Source organism: Desmodus rotundus, chromosome X, assembly GCF_022682495.2.
Source record: "Desmodus rotundus isolate HL8 chromosome X, HLdesRot8A.1, whole genome shotgun sequence".
Taxonomy (NCBI): domain Eukaryota; kingdom Metazoa; phylum Chordata; class Mammalia; order Chiroptera; family Phyllostomidae; genus Desmodus; species Desmodus rotundus.
This window is the reverse complement of record NC_071400.1, coordinates 14,247,764-14,263,327: the sequence shown is the minus strand read 5'-3', so window position 1 is coordinate 14,263,327 and position 15,564 is coordinate 14,247,764. Positions and strand designations below refer to the sequence as shown.

The following is a 15,564-nucleotide window of genomic DNA, read 5'->3' as shown; positions in this document are numbered from 1 at the left end:
ACTCAAAAAATTGGGCAAAAAAGAGCACATTATACAAGGCAAAATACGGTATTCTTCTGTAGTATGTCTATTCTGTAGATAATCTACTGGAATGATTATCTTTGAGGAAACTAAATTCTCCCAGGGACAGAAGAGAAAAGGCAAGCGAGGATTATTTTGGCAGAGAATCTACGATTTGTTTTAGAGATCAACAGTGAAACTTCTACACTGACTTAGTGACAGAAGAATATAAATTGGTGTTCATTTTTTAGAATTAAAGGTAATCAGGGGAAAGTCTAATGGCTCACTTTCCTCTGGGCTTTTTGTCTGAGGTATATTTAAGGAAAAAGAACCAAGGAAGGAGGGTGTTCATTTGTTTTGGAACAACCTCCTCTCCTTGTTTTTACATCACTTTCCTTTTTTTCTTTATTATATGTCTGTACCTTTTCAGATATAACTGTTTAAAGAATCCCTTGATCGCTTCCCCCCTTTTTTCTCGGTTTCTATTTTCACTCCTATTCTGTCACTCTTTATGACAATGCAAGGCTATCACTTCAGTGAGAAAAGAAAGGCCCTAACATGAACCAGTACTGAGAACAAAATGAATCAGTAAGAGCTTTTGAAACCATCCAGGCTATTTTGTGAAGTAGCAATTCTATGATATTAAAGAAAATAATCCTAACAGCCTAAGGGAAAGAACATTCCAAAAGTCTTCATTTAGCAACCAAGAACTTGATAAAATATTCCTGTGGTTTCTGTTAGGCAAGGTAGAAGACCAGACAACCCCAAGAGGAAAGGAAACCTTGTTCCCAGTACTGTTAAGGAGACCTTTATTTTTGGAAGTTGAGACACTGTTAAAAGCAGTTTGATAAGTACCGTCTAAAAGGTACTATCATATAAAATGCTCAACATACCTCAAAGACATTGTAACCACGCAGGAACTTCATTTCTTTAGTATAACTTTTTTCCTTTCTTTCCTTTTGATTCAAACTGGCCTCGTCCAGCACCCTGACTCACCTGCCTCCTTCTCCCTTGCCCGTCCACTCCCTTAAGCATTAAGCCCTCAGGACAATGAGGTTCTGATCAGCATCAAATAATCTCGGGAACAAAGCATCAGGGCTGCTGACCACAGAGACAGTTTCGGTCAAACTAGGGATAACATCTAGACCTCAGCTGTGTTTCAGCTCCAGGCCCAGAAACACAGCAAAACCAGACCATGAGATGCCACGGCTACATCTGGACCAGCTGCGCCGATCACCTACCCTAGTGCTGACCACTCAGTAGAGGTCACAACCCTGACTCCCTTAGTCACCATGACTAATGATCTCTCTCCCGCCCCCTGGAAGCCATTGGGCCACCAGGTCTTTGGGCATTAGCTCACCTGTGACTCTGGGCATGGGCTACCATCTAAAAAGAAACCCTTACCTTTCTTGCTGCACGCAGGCAAATGGATACCTTTATCCTCTTTAGACCCTTAATAACATCAGCATTACAAACTGGCAGTTGTCAGCTTTGACAAGAAACAATAAAAGTCTCCTCTACCCACCATCCCCTTCAGCATCCTCAGGAAAGACAAAAAAATTAAAGTATTTATGCTCTTGAGTTCTCTGCTACAGGCAAACAAACAAAAAAGGCCACTAGAATGGAAATTTTTGTGGCAGACATACTGCAATGAAAAAATTAATGCGTGTTAAAAATTTGCCTCCCGTTTCCTGACTAAGCTATACCTTCCACCTACTCTTTCTTTTTGAGTTACATTGCCACACACAAAAACTGAGGAGGAAGGAGCAAGAAAATTAGGCATGTACTTTACAATCATTTTAACAGGTTTTCAACAGGAACCAAATATAAAATCCATCGGAGACAATGCCCATTCTATATACATTTGAAAAAAAGACCTTTGACAATGAAATTTAAACCAGACAGGAATAAAATGCAGGCAAAATGGTAAATAAGAAATTTACCTGCTTGATGGCTGTGACAGTTATAACAAAGAAAAGTGGAAGTCCACTGGTAACTGGGCTAGTTGGTGTGTCTACTGTGACCTAAGTAAAGACAATAAATTGAAAGTAAAATGAAAATAAGCTAGTAACTTACATGTAGCACTTACCTGCTGCAAAAATTTCAGCCACAATGCAGACAAAACACATTCTGGTAGCAGGATGAAGGTTAACTTTCATTAAAACAAAAGCAATCCACACAGCAGTTAGTTTAAGAAAACAGTTCGAAATCAGGCTGAGTTTTCATCCCAGCTTGCATGAACCCCTTTACTGAAACACACCCATTCACTTACCATCTGCTTTTTGAGCACCACTGTCAGCCCCTGCACATTATCAGGCAGGCTCTAGAGATGCTGCTTTAAACAGATGGAGAAAACTCCCTGACCTCATATAGCTGGCGGCTTAAAGGGAAAACCAGGCATTAAACAAATGATTCATTGAGATCTGAAGAGTAAACAGAAGTTAACCGGATGAAAGGGGGGTTGCTTTCCAGAAACAGTAAACACTGTATACAACGTCTCTATGGTGGGAGGGAGTGTGGCACAGGTTAAGGAAATAAAGGAAGCCAGTAGAAAAACACTGTGGAAAGAGATGGGGCTGCAGAGGGAGATGGGCCAGACCAAGCAGACTCACTACACTAGAATTCATTCTTTTTTAACTAATTAATTAATTTATGTATTGACAGAGGGGAAGGGAGGGAGAATGGGAGAGAAACATCAGTGTGTGGTTGCCTCTCGAGCATCCCCTACTGGGGACCTGGCCTGCACCCCAGGCATGTGCCCTGACTGAGAATCAAACCAGGGACCCTTTGGTTCTCAGGCCGGTGCTCAATCCACTGAGCCACACCAGCCAGGGTTAGAATTCATTCTTTATCCCACCAACAGTGGAAAATAATTGAAGCTGCTAAGCAGGGAGAGGTCACGTGAAAAGAACTACATTTTGAAAAGATTCTCACTGCTTTGTGGAAAATAAAATGGAAGAGAACGAGAGTGGAGGCAGGGAGTCTATTTAGGAGGCTACTGCCCTATTCTAAATAAAAGTTGATGGCATGGATGAACGGAGTGGCAGCAGACATGGAAATATGTTACGGAGATATTTAAGAAGCAAAAATGGCAGGAATGGTAAGGAATTTCTCATGAGGGGTGATTAAAGATGTCCTCCAAGCATCTGGTTAACATAGCTGGTGGGTGTTGTCATCAGTCACTGAAACAGGAAAGAGTAAAAGAGAACTAGATTTCATTTGAGGGACAGGGGACCATGAGCTCCACCTGCCCTCACAATTCACTGACTCTCATCTCAAACCCCCATCCGGTCCTGCCCCTGCCACACACACTGTGTTGCGGACACAGGCTTTGACATGGCTCCGTGCCTTCATGCACAGACTGAAATACCACTAACCGTCTCTAATCCTTCAAGGCTTAGTTCAGAAATCACCTACTCTTTGAAGACTTTTCAAGCTCCTCTTGGGTGGAAAAAAAATCACAACTTCCACCATATCCCCAGAGCATTTTGCTCATGCTATTTTTATGACTTTTACTACATTAAATTAAGTGACTAGATGACTGTTTTGGGCTATACCCTAAATTCATTAAGGATAGAAAAGCCGTATCTTGATCTTCATTGCATCTGCTAAAGTCTTTGTTGTCTGGACTACTGAATGGCATTTAATAGGTGCTTGGTATACGCTCACTGAATTGAACTGAAATCGCTGCGCGCCAAGTGGAATGACTCTTCTGAATACAATCCTCTACGCAATTTATTTTATATTGGTCTGTAAGACATCTTACCATGAATGGAGAGGAGCTCCTTTTCAAACGCCCCATCATTCAAGGTTGAAATTGGCTCTTTCCCATATCACAACCCAGATTGGTTTTAAGAAGTAGGGCTAAATTCAATTACAGTACCATTTACTTGAAAACTTAAAGTGAATAAACAGAAGCACTTAACATCAACAAGGCATTTGAGCAATTGCACTGGATGTTTCTCCTTCGTTTTAAAAAATGAAGTGAGGAAAAAAAGTACTTTTAATGTAGTAAAATTTTCAGGAGGTGATTTTGGTACGGGAAAGATTTTCATAGCTTATAGACTTAAAAATGGAAGATGCAATTTAAAACATCTAAATACCAACCGAATAGCAATAAAAATTTTTTAAAAATAAATTTAAAAAAGAAAAATTATGAAGGGAAAAAAACAAAACATCTAAATACCAGACTTTCCCCCTTAAAGTAAATGAATGAAGAGCAAAACTGATAATGAGAAAGATAAGTGATAAATTTTCAATTAGGCTGAAACTAGTGCTTAAAAAAGTAAGCTAGTAACCTATTTTCAATTTAATATATACCACTGTGTTTAATAGTATCCAGTACATGCCCTTTAGCACGAACAAAGATATAAAATCCATGAAAGTTTTTTAGAGTCTCAACAAGATTTCTAGTAAAAATGCTGCTCTACAAATATGTAAAATAATACCAATTTTAAAATTAATATTAGTACTTTAGAAAGTATTATTATAATAAGCCCTGAAGCATCTTTTTAATCACAGGGTATTTTAAGATTAGAAATCACTTCCAGCAAAGATGGAGGCATAGGTAGACACACTTTGCCTCCTTGCACAACCAGAAGAAGGACAACAAATTTAAAAACAAAAAACCAGAACTGACAGAATATCGAACTGCATGGAAGTCCAACAAGCAAAGACTTAAAGAAGAAACATTCACCCAGACCTGCAGGAGGAGTGGAGACAAGCAGCTGGGGTGGAGAGAACTTGTGGCAAGGTGGCAGCTGGAGGACCAGGACAGGCGAGGCAGCAACTAGTAGAGCAGGCGGTCCCCCATTTGCGTGCACATAAGCTGGGAGGAACAACTGGGGAGGGAGACAGACCACGCAAACCAGGGTTCCAGTGCAGGGAAATAAAGCCTCAAAACCTCTGACTGAAAAAACCTGTGGATGTTGAGGCAGCAGGAGAAACTCCAAGCCTCACAGGAGTTTGTTGGAGAGACCCACAGGGTCTTCAAACGTACACAAACAACCTCCTTTCCCTGGAATCAGCACCAGAAAAGCCCCATCTGCTCGTGAGTAGCAGACAAAGAGACTGAAAGCCGGCAGAGAGCCGAGCAAGCGGCATTGTTCCCTCTCAGATGCCCCCCCCATATATATCACCACAAAGCAGCGAAGTGCATTGCCCCGCCCTGGCAAATACCTAAGGCTCAGCCCCTTGTTACATAACAGGCATATCAAGACAAAAAAAAATACGGCCTAAATAAAAGAACAGATCAAAGCTCCAGAAAAAATATAACTAATCAACAAAGAGATAGCCAACCTATCAGATGCACAGTTCAAAACAATGATATAATCAGTATGCTCACAGAATTGGTTGAGTATGGTCACAAAATAGAGGAAAAAGTGAAAGCTATGAAAAGTGAAATAAAGGCAAATGTACAGGACCAACAGTGATGGGAAGGAAACTGAGACTCCAATCAACTGTTTGGAGCAGAAGGAAGAAATAAACATTCAACCAGAACAGAATGAATAAACAAGAATTAAAAAAAAATGAGGAGAGGCTTAGGAACCTCCAGGACAACTTTAAACATTCCAACATCTGAATCATAGGGGTGCCAGAAGGAGAAGAAGAGTAAAAAATTGAAAAGTTATTTGAAAACATAAAGTAGAACTTCCCTAATCTGGTAAAAGAAATAGACTTCCAGGAAGTCCAGGAAGCTCAGAGAGTCCCAAAGAAGTTGGACCCAAGGAGTAACACACCAAGGCACATCCTAATTACATTAGCCAAGATTAAAGAGAAGGAGAGAATCTTAAAAGCAGCAAGAGGAAAGGGGACAGTTACCTATAAAAGAGTGCCCGTAAGACTAATTTGTCAGTGCCCATCAGCTGATTTGTCAAAAGAAACCCTGCAGGCAAGAAGGGGCTGGAAAGTATGTGAAGTCATGAAAGGCAAGGATCTCCATCCAAGATTACTGTATCCAGCAAAGCTATCATTTAGAATGGAAGGGAAGATAGAGTACTTCCCAGATAAGGTCAAGTTAAAGTTGTTCATCATCACCAAGCCCTTATTATATGAAATGTTAAAGGGACTTATCTAAGAAAGATACGATCAGAAATATGAACAGTAAAATAAGAACAAACTCACAACTATCAACAACCGAACCTAAATAAAGAAAAACAAAACCAAAAATGAACTAAGCAAACAACTAGAACAGGAACAGAATCATAGTATTTCTGTGATTTCTGTGAGATCACATGGAGGGTTATCAGCAGGGAAGGGGAGGGGGGGAATGGGGGAAAAGGTACAGGGTATAAGAAGCATAAATGGTAGGTACAAAATAGACAGGGGGAGGTTAAAAATAGTGTGGAAAATTGAGAAGCCAAAGGACTTATGTGTATGACCCATGGATATGAACTAAGGAGGGGGAATGAAGGTGGGAGGGGGATACAAGGTGGAGGGGAATAAAGGGAAGAAAAAAATGGGACAACTGTAATAGCATAATCAATAATATATATTTTTAAAAGGATTAGGAATGGACTGAAAATTTGTTTGAAGTAATTAAATTTCTAAAAGTGGAATGCCTGTTTATGGAGCTCTTACCTGTACAAGGAAAATGATGAGAAAATAAAAATTTGCAATTCTTCTAAACTGTTCAAACAGATTCTTTGGGAGGAAATTCCAAAGTGTATACTGTAAAGAAGAAAAAAAATACATATTATTGGAAAGCAAACTAAAAAACCTTAATAATACTAAGTCGTATGGGTCCAGGTTACCTCAATACTCTGAAAACATGTTAAAACCTGAATCTCACACATATGAATAAGCATGTAATTAGAGGTATAGTAAATAAACACTTTTAAGAAATAAAGTTTTCACTTTGACCATTACAATCGGACCATCTAGTCCCATATGTCTGTTTTCTCTGGCATGATTTAAATTAGGGTCCTTGCTATGTGCTCTCGCATCACCCTATACTTCCTCGATTACACTTGCTGCAGTGGATAATTATATGTGTGTGTGTTTGAATTGAAATTTCTCCCTCAATAGGCGATGAGTTATACGGGCAGGCTGTTCATCCGTCCTTTCATTATTTCCCCCAACAGCTAGCATGGTGTCCGACACAAAGGAGACACTCAATAAAATTACTTGGATGAATGAACAAATTACTTTCTCTGGCTTAGCTAACTTTTGGAGTCTTGATCAGAATCACAGATATAACCCTGTCCCTATCAGTACCTCCATGACAACTGAGGTGTACACATAACCCTGGGTCACACAAGGCTTTCACTTTAATCAACAACGTACCATCCTGTGCTCTGGTAACTAGTAATAGGCGAAGGTTTCGATGCTAAATTGTACATGGGAAGGAGGAGAGACTTCTTGAGCCGACAGTCAAATCCCATAGACTTTCTCACTGATAACTGAAACTCAAGGAGTGGGTGACTGAAAATCACCAGACACTGGATTTTATAGCTGTCTTAATAAAGAAGACCAGAAGCCAGGAAAAACATGTTCCTTAACCCAAAGCTCTAAATTTATACTGGAACATTCCAAAGTATCTCCATAATGTGAAAAAATATCCATTCAATTAAATAAGGTGTACGAGAATGTACAACTAACCCCTCTTTAAAAGGCTTACGGGCTCAAGATTCCCCCAGGAAATACCAAGAAAAATGAAGATGAGCGGAGGGATACACATTCAGTGATGCAGCTGCATTACAACCAACAACCTACAAAGTTCCTCCCCCAAGGCTCAGGAATTCCTAAAGGAAGCCCATTCGAAATGAAGTGCACAACTGTGTGCGCCTGGGCATCACTTAGGAGAAGAGAGTCCACACTTTCATCAGATTCCCAAGGCAACTTGTGTCAAAAAATAAAAGGGACCAAAACCACTGATTCAGTCACACTTTGAAGCTAGTGCAGTCCAGATCGGCACCTAACTATCCCAACAACGGGCTAACAGCTGAACTTCTGGCTTGGTGACCTTATGTTACGTAACTAAAGGATTTAAAAAAAAAACAACCCTGGAATATCACTATTTATTTTTTAACTTTTAGATTTTATTTGTTTATTTTTAGAGGGGAAGGGAGGGGGAAAGAGAGGGAGAGACACATCAATGTGCAAGAGATTCATTGATTGGTTGCCTCTTGCACACCCCCAACCAGGGACCTTGCCCACAATCCAGGCATGCGCCCTGACCGGGAATGGAACCAGTGTCCTTTAAGTTAGTTTGCAGGCCTGCACCCCAACCACTAAGCCAAACCAGCCAGGGCTAACTAAAGGATTTTTAATTAAACAAACATTAGGAACTGTTAGAGTCCTCTCATGGATCTTAACACATAAAAGGAAACATTTTTTGTTTCTGTTTCTAGGGCCTCACGGATCCTCTACCACTTTTCTAACTTCCTTAATTACGAATGGCTTCCTTTAGGAACTATGGTTATTCCCTTTAGAGCAGGGGTGTCAATCTCATTTTCACCGGGGGCCACATCACCCTTGTGTTTGCCTTCGAAGGGCTGAAATAATTTTAGGACTATATAAGTTTAACTACTCCTTAAACTGTTATGGAGTTGAAATTACATGGCCCTTCAAAGGCAACCACGAGGCTGAAGTGGCCCCTGGTGAAAATGGGTTCGATACCCCTGCTTTAGAGGAAACTACCAGCATATGCCCTCTTCTTTCCTATTTGAGGTCATGAGTTATTATTATGAGTCGCAACAACATGGATGGATCTAGAAAGTGTTAATGCTAAGAGAGATAAGTCAGAGAAAGACCAATACCATATGATCTCACTTACATGTGCAATCTAAAGAACAAAATAAATGAACAAACAAAATGGAAACAAACTCATAGGTAAAGAACATTTTGATGGTTGCCAGATGGGAGGGAGGGGAGTTGGGGGAATGGGTAAAACACAAGAAAGGATTAAGAAGTACAGATTGGTAGTTACAAAGGAGTTATGGGGATGTAAAGTGCAGCAAAGGGAATACAGTCATTAATGTTGTAATAGCTGTGTGCTGCCAGATGGGCACTGGAAATATAAGGGGGAATCACTTGGTAAAGTATATGACTGTCTAGCCCTATGCGACACACCTGAAACTAATACAAAATAATATTGAATGTAAACTGTAATGGAAAGAAACTTAAAAACTATAGCATAGAGAATATTGTAAAAAATATTACAATAATTATGTATGGTGCCAGGTGGGGACTAGATTTATTGGGGTGATCAGTACTCTCGATCTCAGTCACTACAAACCAAATGCAATGTTAGTTCACAGGAAGAAAGTGTTTATAGCATTTGTTTTATTAACAATCAGAATGGCGATTACAGAGGGGTCATAAGTAAGTTCTTGCTCAAAGAAGTCAGTAAGTATATCTTTTATATTATCTTAACTTAACATTATAAACTCAAAAAGCAACACTGACACTTAGAATGTGTTAAAAAATGGGTTCGATGCCCTGGCCAGTGTGGCTCAGTGAGGTGGATCATTGTCCCATAAACTGAAAGGTCAGGTTCAATTCCTGGTCAGGGCACATACCTAGGTTACAGGTTCGGTCTCCAGTCAGGAGGGGTGCGAGAGGCAACTGATTGATATTTCTCTCTCATATTGATGGTTTCCTGCCCCCTCTCTCCAAAATCAATAAACATCCTCAGGTGATAATAAAAAACTGAAATAAATCTAAAAATACATTCTACACAAAAATGCCAGCTTACCAAGTATATATAATGCATTTTACATCTGCTCTATAGTTAACTAAACTGTGGGTCAGCCCCTGGAACATTAACCACTTACTAAAGGAGGGGGTTGAAATGAATTAAATCACAGTCTGAGAGTATTATTTCAATTTATGCAAAGGGAGGCTTTGGAACATTACCTGATTTTACCTAGGGTCCAAATTTTTTCAGATTTAGCAGTAATGGTGCTAAAATGGTGACGATGTACTAAGGCTCTAAATAACTTGTTCTACTGTGTCCATATATCACAAGGGACAGGGAAACAGTTAAAAAGGAAGTAGTAACTATATAAACTAACTATTAAAGTTAACAGCCAATTGTGAAGGAGTTATCAGAAGGAATACTGACTTTTCTAAGGACTAGGATTTGGATGGGATGGAACAAAATAATATTATAAGATTAATTGTATATAAGCACCCAGTTGTAAATAAGCAGAGCTCTAGCTTGATTCTGTTCATTCTGTTTAAATTACTGTATTCATTTGATGATCAGTTCTCCTTATTATAGGCATTAAATACAATTTTGAGCATCACAGCAGTCTACTTTCATTTCCATCACCAAGGCCAAGCAGAAATTTCTCTTTTTAAGTATCACTCTTTCTACCATAAATTCAGAAGAGCACAAAGAGTAACCAGGGGATTACTGCATTAGGATTTAGTAACTTCAGCCAAAAAGACACCTTCAGGGAGTTTGATAAGACTCAGACAAAAAGATGTCTAATAAATTCTACACGCAAATCTGATTTTTTTATTATTTATTTATTATTGTTCTATTACACTTGTTCCAATTTCACCCCCATTGCTCTCCCCTATCCCACCCATTCCCCCCCACACAGACAACCCCCACAATTTTGTCCATGCCTATGAGTCCTTTACCTGATTATTTTATTTTTCTAAGTCTGTTTTTTTTATTGTTGTTCAAGTACAGTTGTCTCCATTTTCCCCCACCACAGCCCCCCACCCTGGCCATCCCTACCTCCCACCCTCGATCCCACCCCTCCTTGGCTCTGTTCCTGTGTCCTTCATACAGGTTCCTGAAACCCGTTCCCCTTTTCTCCCCCATTATCCCCTCCCACCTCCCCTCCACTTTATCTGATTTTTAAAATGAGGATAAATACTAGTGTAATTTTAGGCTTGGAACTTTAATCCAAGATGTTCTTTTACATAAGAGTACTCAGATTATCCTTGAACGTGCCTTCCAAGAGTTACGTGGAATTCACTGATTTTTATCCCACTGAATGGCCTTCAAGATGAGGTTTAGGATTTTTAAAGGAAAAAAGACAGTGGAAGAGAGGAATACCATGAAAGCTAAAACAATCAAGTCTTCTTCCGCTACAAGAGGGGATTTCCAAGAGTTTCGTACCAACTACAAAATTCTAGTGATTCCCAAACAAGTTTTTCTAAAGAAAATGTTTGTGTTCCCAAAAGAAAAGACCACTAAGTTTTAAAAAGATTTTATTTATTTATTTTTTAGACAGAGGAGAAGGGAGGGGAAGAGAGGAGAGAGGGAGAGAAACATCAATGTGTGCTTGCCTCTCACACGCCCCCTACTGGGAACCTGGCCAGCAACCCTGGCATGTGCCCTGACTGGGGATAGAACTGGCAACCTGTTGGTTCGCAGGCCAGTGCTCAATCCACCGAGCCACACCAGCCAGGGCATAAGAACACTAATTTTATAAGTAAAATTTCAAGTAAGTCAAAGGTTTTTTTTTTATCTTTAGTGCTCCTTACATTAACAAGACTTATTCCTAGTGTTACACTGGCATTACTGATGACATTTATAAACAAACAAAAAGCAATCAATTAAAAGAAAATTATTTTTATTACTGAAGAGTTGAGAAAGAAAATCAACACTTGCTACAAAGTTGGAAGGCAGCTAACATAGTCTATAAATTGTATATTTCTTCATTAAAAAATTCTGGTGCAAATACAGAGAAAGACAATGTGAGGAAGAAAAAGTCAAATTATAAAATTATTGCTCTCTCCAGAATGGATCCAAAGGCCTCCTTTTTCAGGGAAGTAACTCCATACATTCAAAACACATGAGACTGAAGAAATCAAGAGTAGTGTTCAGGACTATAATAACAATAATCACAGAAATGTAAGTATGACAGCAACTACCACTGAGTTGTTACTATAAGCCAAGCACAGTGCTTAAATGTTTTCTGTGGGGTACTTAACTTCATCCTCAGCACAATCCTATAAGGTAACTACTGTTACTATCCCCATCTTACAGATAGGAAAATTGAGACACACAGGTTAAATGACTTATTTTACCTTCAAACTCAGATTTTCTGTCAACAAGGATGAAGCTCTCTACATTACACACTGTATACTATCCTCTTACAAATATTCATTGTATTAAGATTTCATTCTTTTAATGGTTAGTATGAGGAGAGACTCCCCCCCAGATATAACTGGAATTTTTTCCTGGAGGGTGGGACCCTTGTAGTACAGGCCTCCTCCACTAAGTGAGTGTTCTAGCAATCCATCTGTATCAGTGTTCCAGCTGGTACTGTTATGAGAGGCTGCGTTTGACCTCAGGGAATTGTTTTTCAAGACTCTTTCAAATCATTTGCCTATTTCATGATGGGTGATTTATTAGCACGCTGAGTGTTCAGCAGTTTTTGACCAAAACAGCATGACCCCCATGCCCCACCCTCCCTATTCACCTGATCTTGCCTCAAGCAATTTTTTGTTTCACCAATGAAAAACAGTCCTCAAAGGGAAATGTTTTGCCAATGTAGAAGAGGTGAAACAGAAAGCAGCAGAAGCACTAAAATACATCAAAATTGATGAGCTCAAAAACCGTTTTGAGCAGTGGAAAAAAATGTCTTGATAGGTGTATTGCATTGAATGGAGAGTACTTTGAAGATGACTGAAGTTTAAACATGTAAGAATACATACACTTTTTTTTATAAATAAATTCCATGTGTTTTGAGGTCCCCCCTCATACACTGTCATTTCTTCTTTTCTGCTCTAGAGTTTACATGAAAAAGCAGATTGGTTAACATGCAGTTAACTAGGAAAACTGTAAACCTAGTATTTAGAGAGAAAAAAAGAGATCTGTAGGTCTATCAATGTTAAATTCTTTATTCTGGTTTCTAAAACATATACTGAAAGGTTTTCTTAGGCTCCGCCGAGAATAAAGCCAATCAACCACAAAATTAGGCAGTACAGAGCTTTATTCCGGGTTTGCGTTCCCAGACAAAATTCTCTAGCCCTCGGTGCAGGCCAGCCGAAGAAGTCGCCACAAGCAGCGAATATGGCGGGGCTTTATACACCAAAATTCTGATTGGCTCCCCTCAAGGGCTAGGGATTGGTCTCCTGGAACAAAGCCGTGATCCATCATTGACGGTTCCCCTCGGGCTCTGGCTGTCAGTTGGATATCCCCACCCATCCTGATATTCTGACATCTTTGATAGGATAAGGGGCGGACTTAGGTTGCCAGGGGGATATCCCCCGCCCATCCTGATATTCTGACATCTTTGACAGGATAAGGGGCGGGCTTAGGTTGCCAGGGGGATATCCCCCGCCTATCCTGATATTCTGACATCTTTGATAGGATAAGGGGCGGGCTTAGGTTGCCCGGGGGATATCCCCCGCCCATCCTGATATTCTGACATCTTTGACAGGATAAGGGGCGGGCTTAGGTTGCCAGGGGGATATCCACCGCCTATCCTGATATTCTGACATCTTTGACAGGATAAGGGGCGGGGGGCTTAGGTTGCCAGGGGGATATCCCCGCCCACCCTAACATATACATAGTTATATAAACAAATTTGTTTAGACATAATCTCTATTTGCCATGTGAACTCCTGAATATTTTTAAAAACATCCTATTGCATTATTTTATCTGCTAGCAAAACTGAAGCAGGTAAAGTATGAAAAATATTCTATTAAATACCAAACATGTTGAGAATTAAGCTGGGTTTTATATGTTCTTTGAAAATATGAAAATGCAAAGATATCATAACAAAATGATTATCAATGGAAAGTCACTTTACCATCTTCCACATAAAACACTATGGAAAATAATAATTCCCTAGAAAGTACTTTATATTTCACTTGATGCAAAAGGAGAGATAAAAGTGAGAAAGAATCCCAAATAGCACAATGATATGAAAAGGGCTTTAGTGGATTGAGAGCAGGCCTGTGAAGCATAGGGTTGCCAGTTCGATTCCCAGTCAGGGGCACCTGTGGGCCAGGGCCCCAGTGCGGGGCGTGTGAGCAGCGACCACACATTGATGTTTCTCTCCCTCTCTTTCTCCTTCCCTTTTCCTCTCTCTAAAAATAAATAAATAAAATCTTAAAAAGAAAGAAAGAAAGAAAAGGGCTTTATCACTAACTCAGCTTGGAGACCATGTCACTTACTCATTCTCTCTGGGTTTACTTTCTCCATCTGCAAGGTGAGTTGAACAAGATGACCTCTTAGGATCTTTCAGTTCTACAAGTCTATGATTCTGAGTGAAAGAACTACTACTTACTGTTTTCTTAGATATTATGGGGTAAGTCACAATTTTCAGTGAAGGCCCACCTTGGGCACACATATGGAAGTTACTGGCTGAAGGTAAATTTTCTGCCCTAAGGTTAAAAATTAATAGGAAAGACATTGTATGCAACTACACTCATAGTGTTCTACACGCCAATAGATCATAAGGCAACACAGTTTTCACTCATTCTGTCCATATTTTACATGTTAATCTCCTAGCTAAGTACAGTCTGCACTGCATCACTATCCAAAGATAAATCACATGTACATTTAAAAAATAAAATGTTAAATTTTTAAAACATTGCATAATTTTGTGTTGCAGGTCCTAAGATGTTTGCAAATATGCAGTGAACCAACTGTCACCAACATTTTAGATATGCCTTGGCAGGTTGCGTGAGTGAGTACGGAAAATTATCAAAATCTGCTCCATGGCACAAGAGGTGGCAGTGGGTTAACCGTCCAGTACCTAGCACCTAATCTGGTCAGCCAAAGGTAAAGGTTAAGATTAGTAAACTAATAGTTGTAGAAAGATGACTATGGGTACTAGGAACTATAAGGAGTGCTTTCACATATCAAACATTAGCTCTGTTTCACTGAGGAGAACATGCAGACTTAGGGATTAATTTGGTCAAGGTCACAGAGCTACTAAATGGTCAGGCCAGGATTTAAACTCAGATCTTCGGACTCTTAACTGCTGAAGCACTGGACCGAGCAGGGCACACCCTCAGAACCCAGGAGTGCACTTGACAAGCTCCTCAGTGAAACAGAAAGAGACACATGTCATTCTAGGACAGCACTCTTCAAAAAAAAAAAGTAAATTATTTACAAATTAGTCCATCCAATTAAGGGCAATACAGGAAGCTTTGAGCAAGTAAATAATTCCTACTTTTAGCACACTTTATGGCTTAAAGTAAGATGCATAATCAACAGACACTGTGAATAATGGAAGGCAAGTGAAAGATACTTCAGCTGTAACAAGACAACGTGATGCTTCAAAAAAACTGCCTTTTGGTGGATTAATTATCACAGTTGGTTTATGCCTGGTATAAATGCATGTCCATGTATGCATATATAAATGCACTAGCTTCTTCAGAAGCATAAATAAAAATAAGTGCATTGTCTGGTTCACTGTATGAATATACATTGAGTTAAAAACTTACCTTAGATGAGACTATCCTATTATCACAAAACCTCTGTGCAATGTAAACTTCTGCTGCTGAATCTGGATGATTGCCAACAAACACCGTGCGTGTACCAACTCGTTTCTCTTCTCCAGCACACTGACCAAAAGAAAGAGGAAAACAGTCAGCATTTCATCACATTTCTCCATGCTTCTGCGGAACTCAAAATTCTTG

General features: G+C 39.6%; 1 protein-coding gene across 8 annotated transcripts in view; it reads right to left on the bottom strand.

Annotated features, from left to right (window-relative positions):
- ATP11C (ATPase phospholipid transporting 11C) overlaps nucleotides 1-15,564 on the bottom strand; it is a 173,072-nt gene that overhangs the window by 90,438 nt on the left and 67,070 nt on the right. For all 8 annotated transcript variants that reach the window (XM_071220347.1, XM_024555273.3, XM_053917150.1 and 5 more), the window contains 3 exons: nucleotides 15,370-15,489; nucleotides 6,580-6,669; nucleotides 1,944-2,024 (listed from right to left, as the gene is read on the bottom strand). In XM_071220347.1, coding sequence (XP_071076448.1) covers nucleotides 1,944-2,024; nucleotides 6,580-6,669; nucleotides 15,370-15,489 — 291 coding nt within the window. The remainder of the gene's footprint in view (nucleotides 1-1,943; nucleotides 2,025-6,579; nucleotides 6,670-15,369; nucleotides 15,490-15,564) is intronic.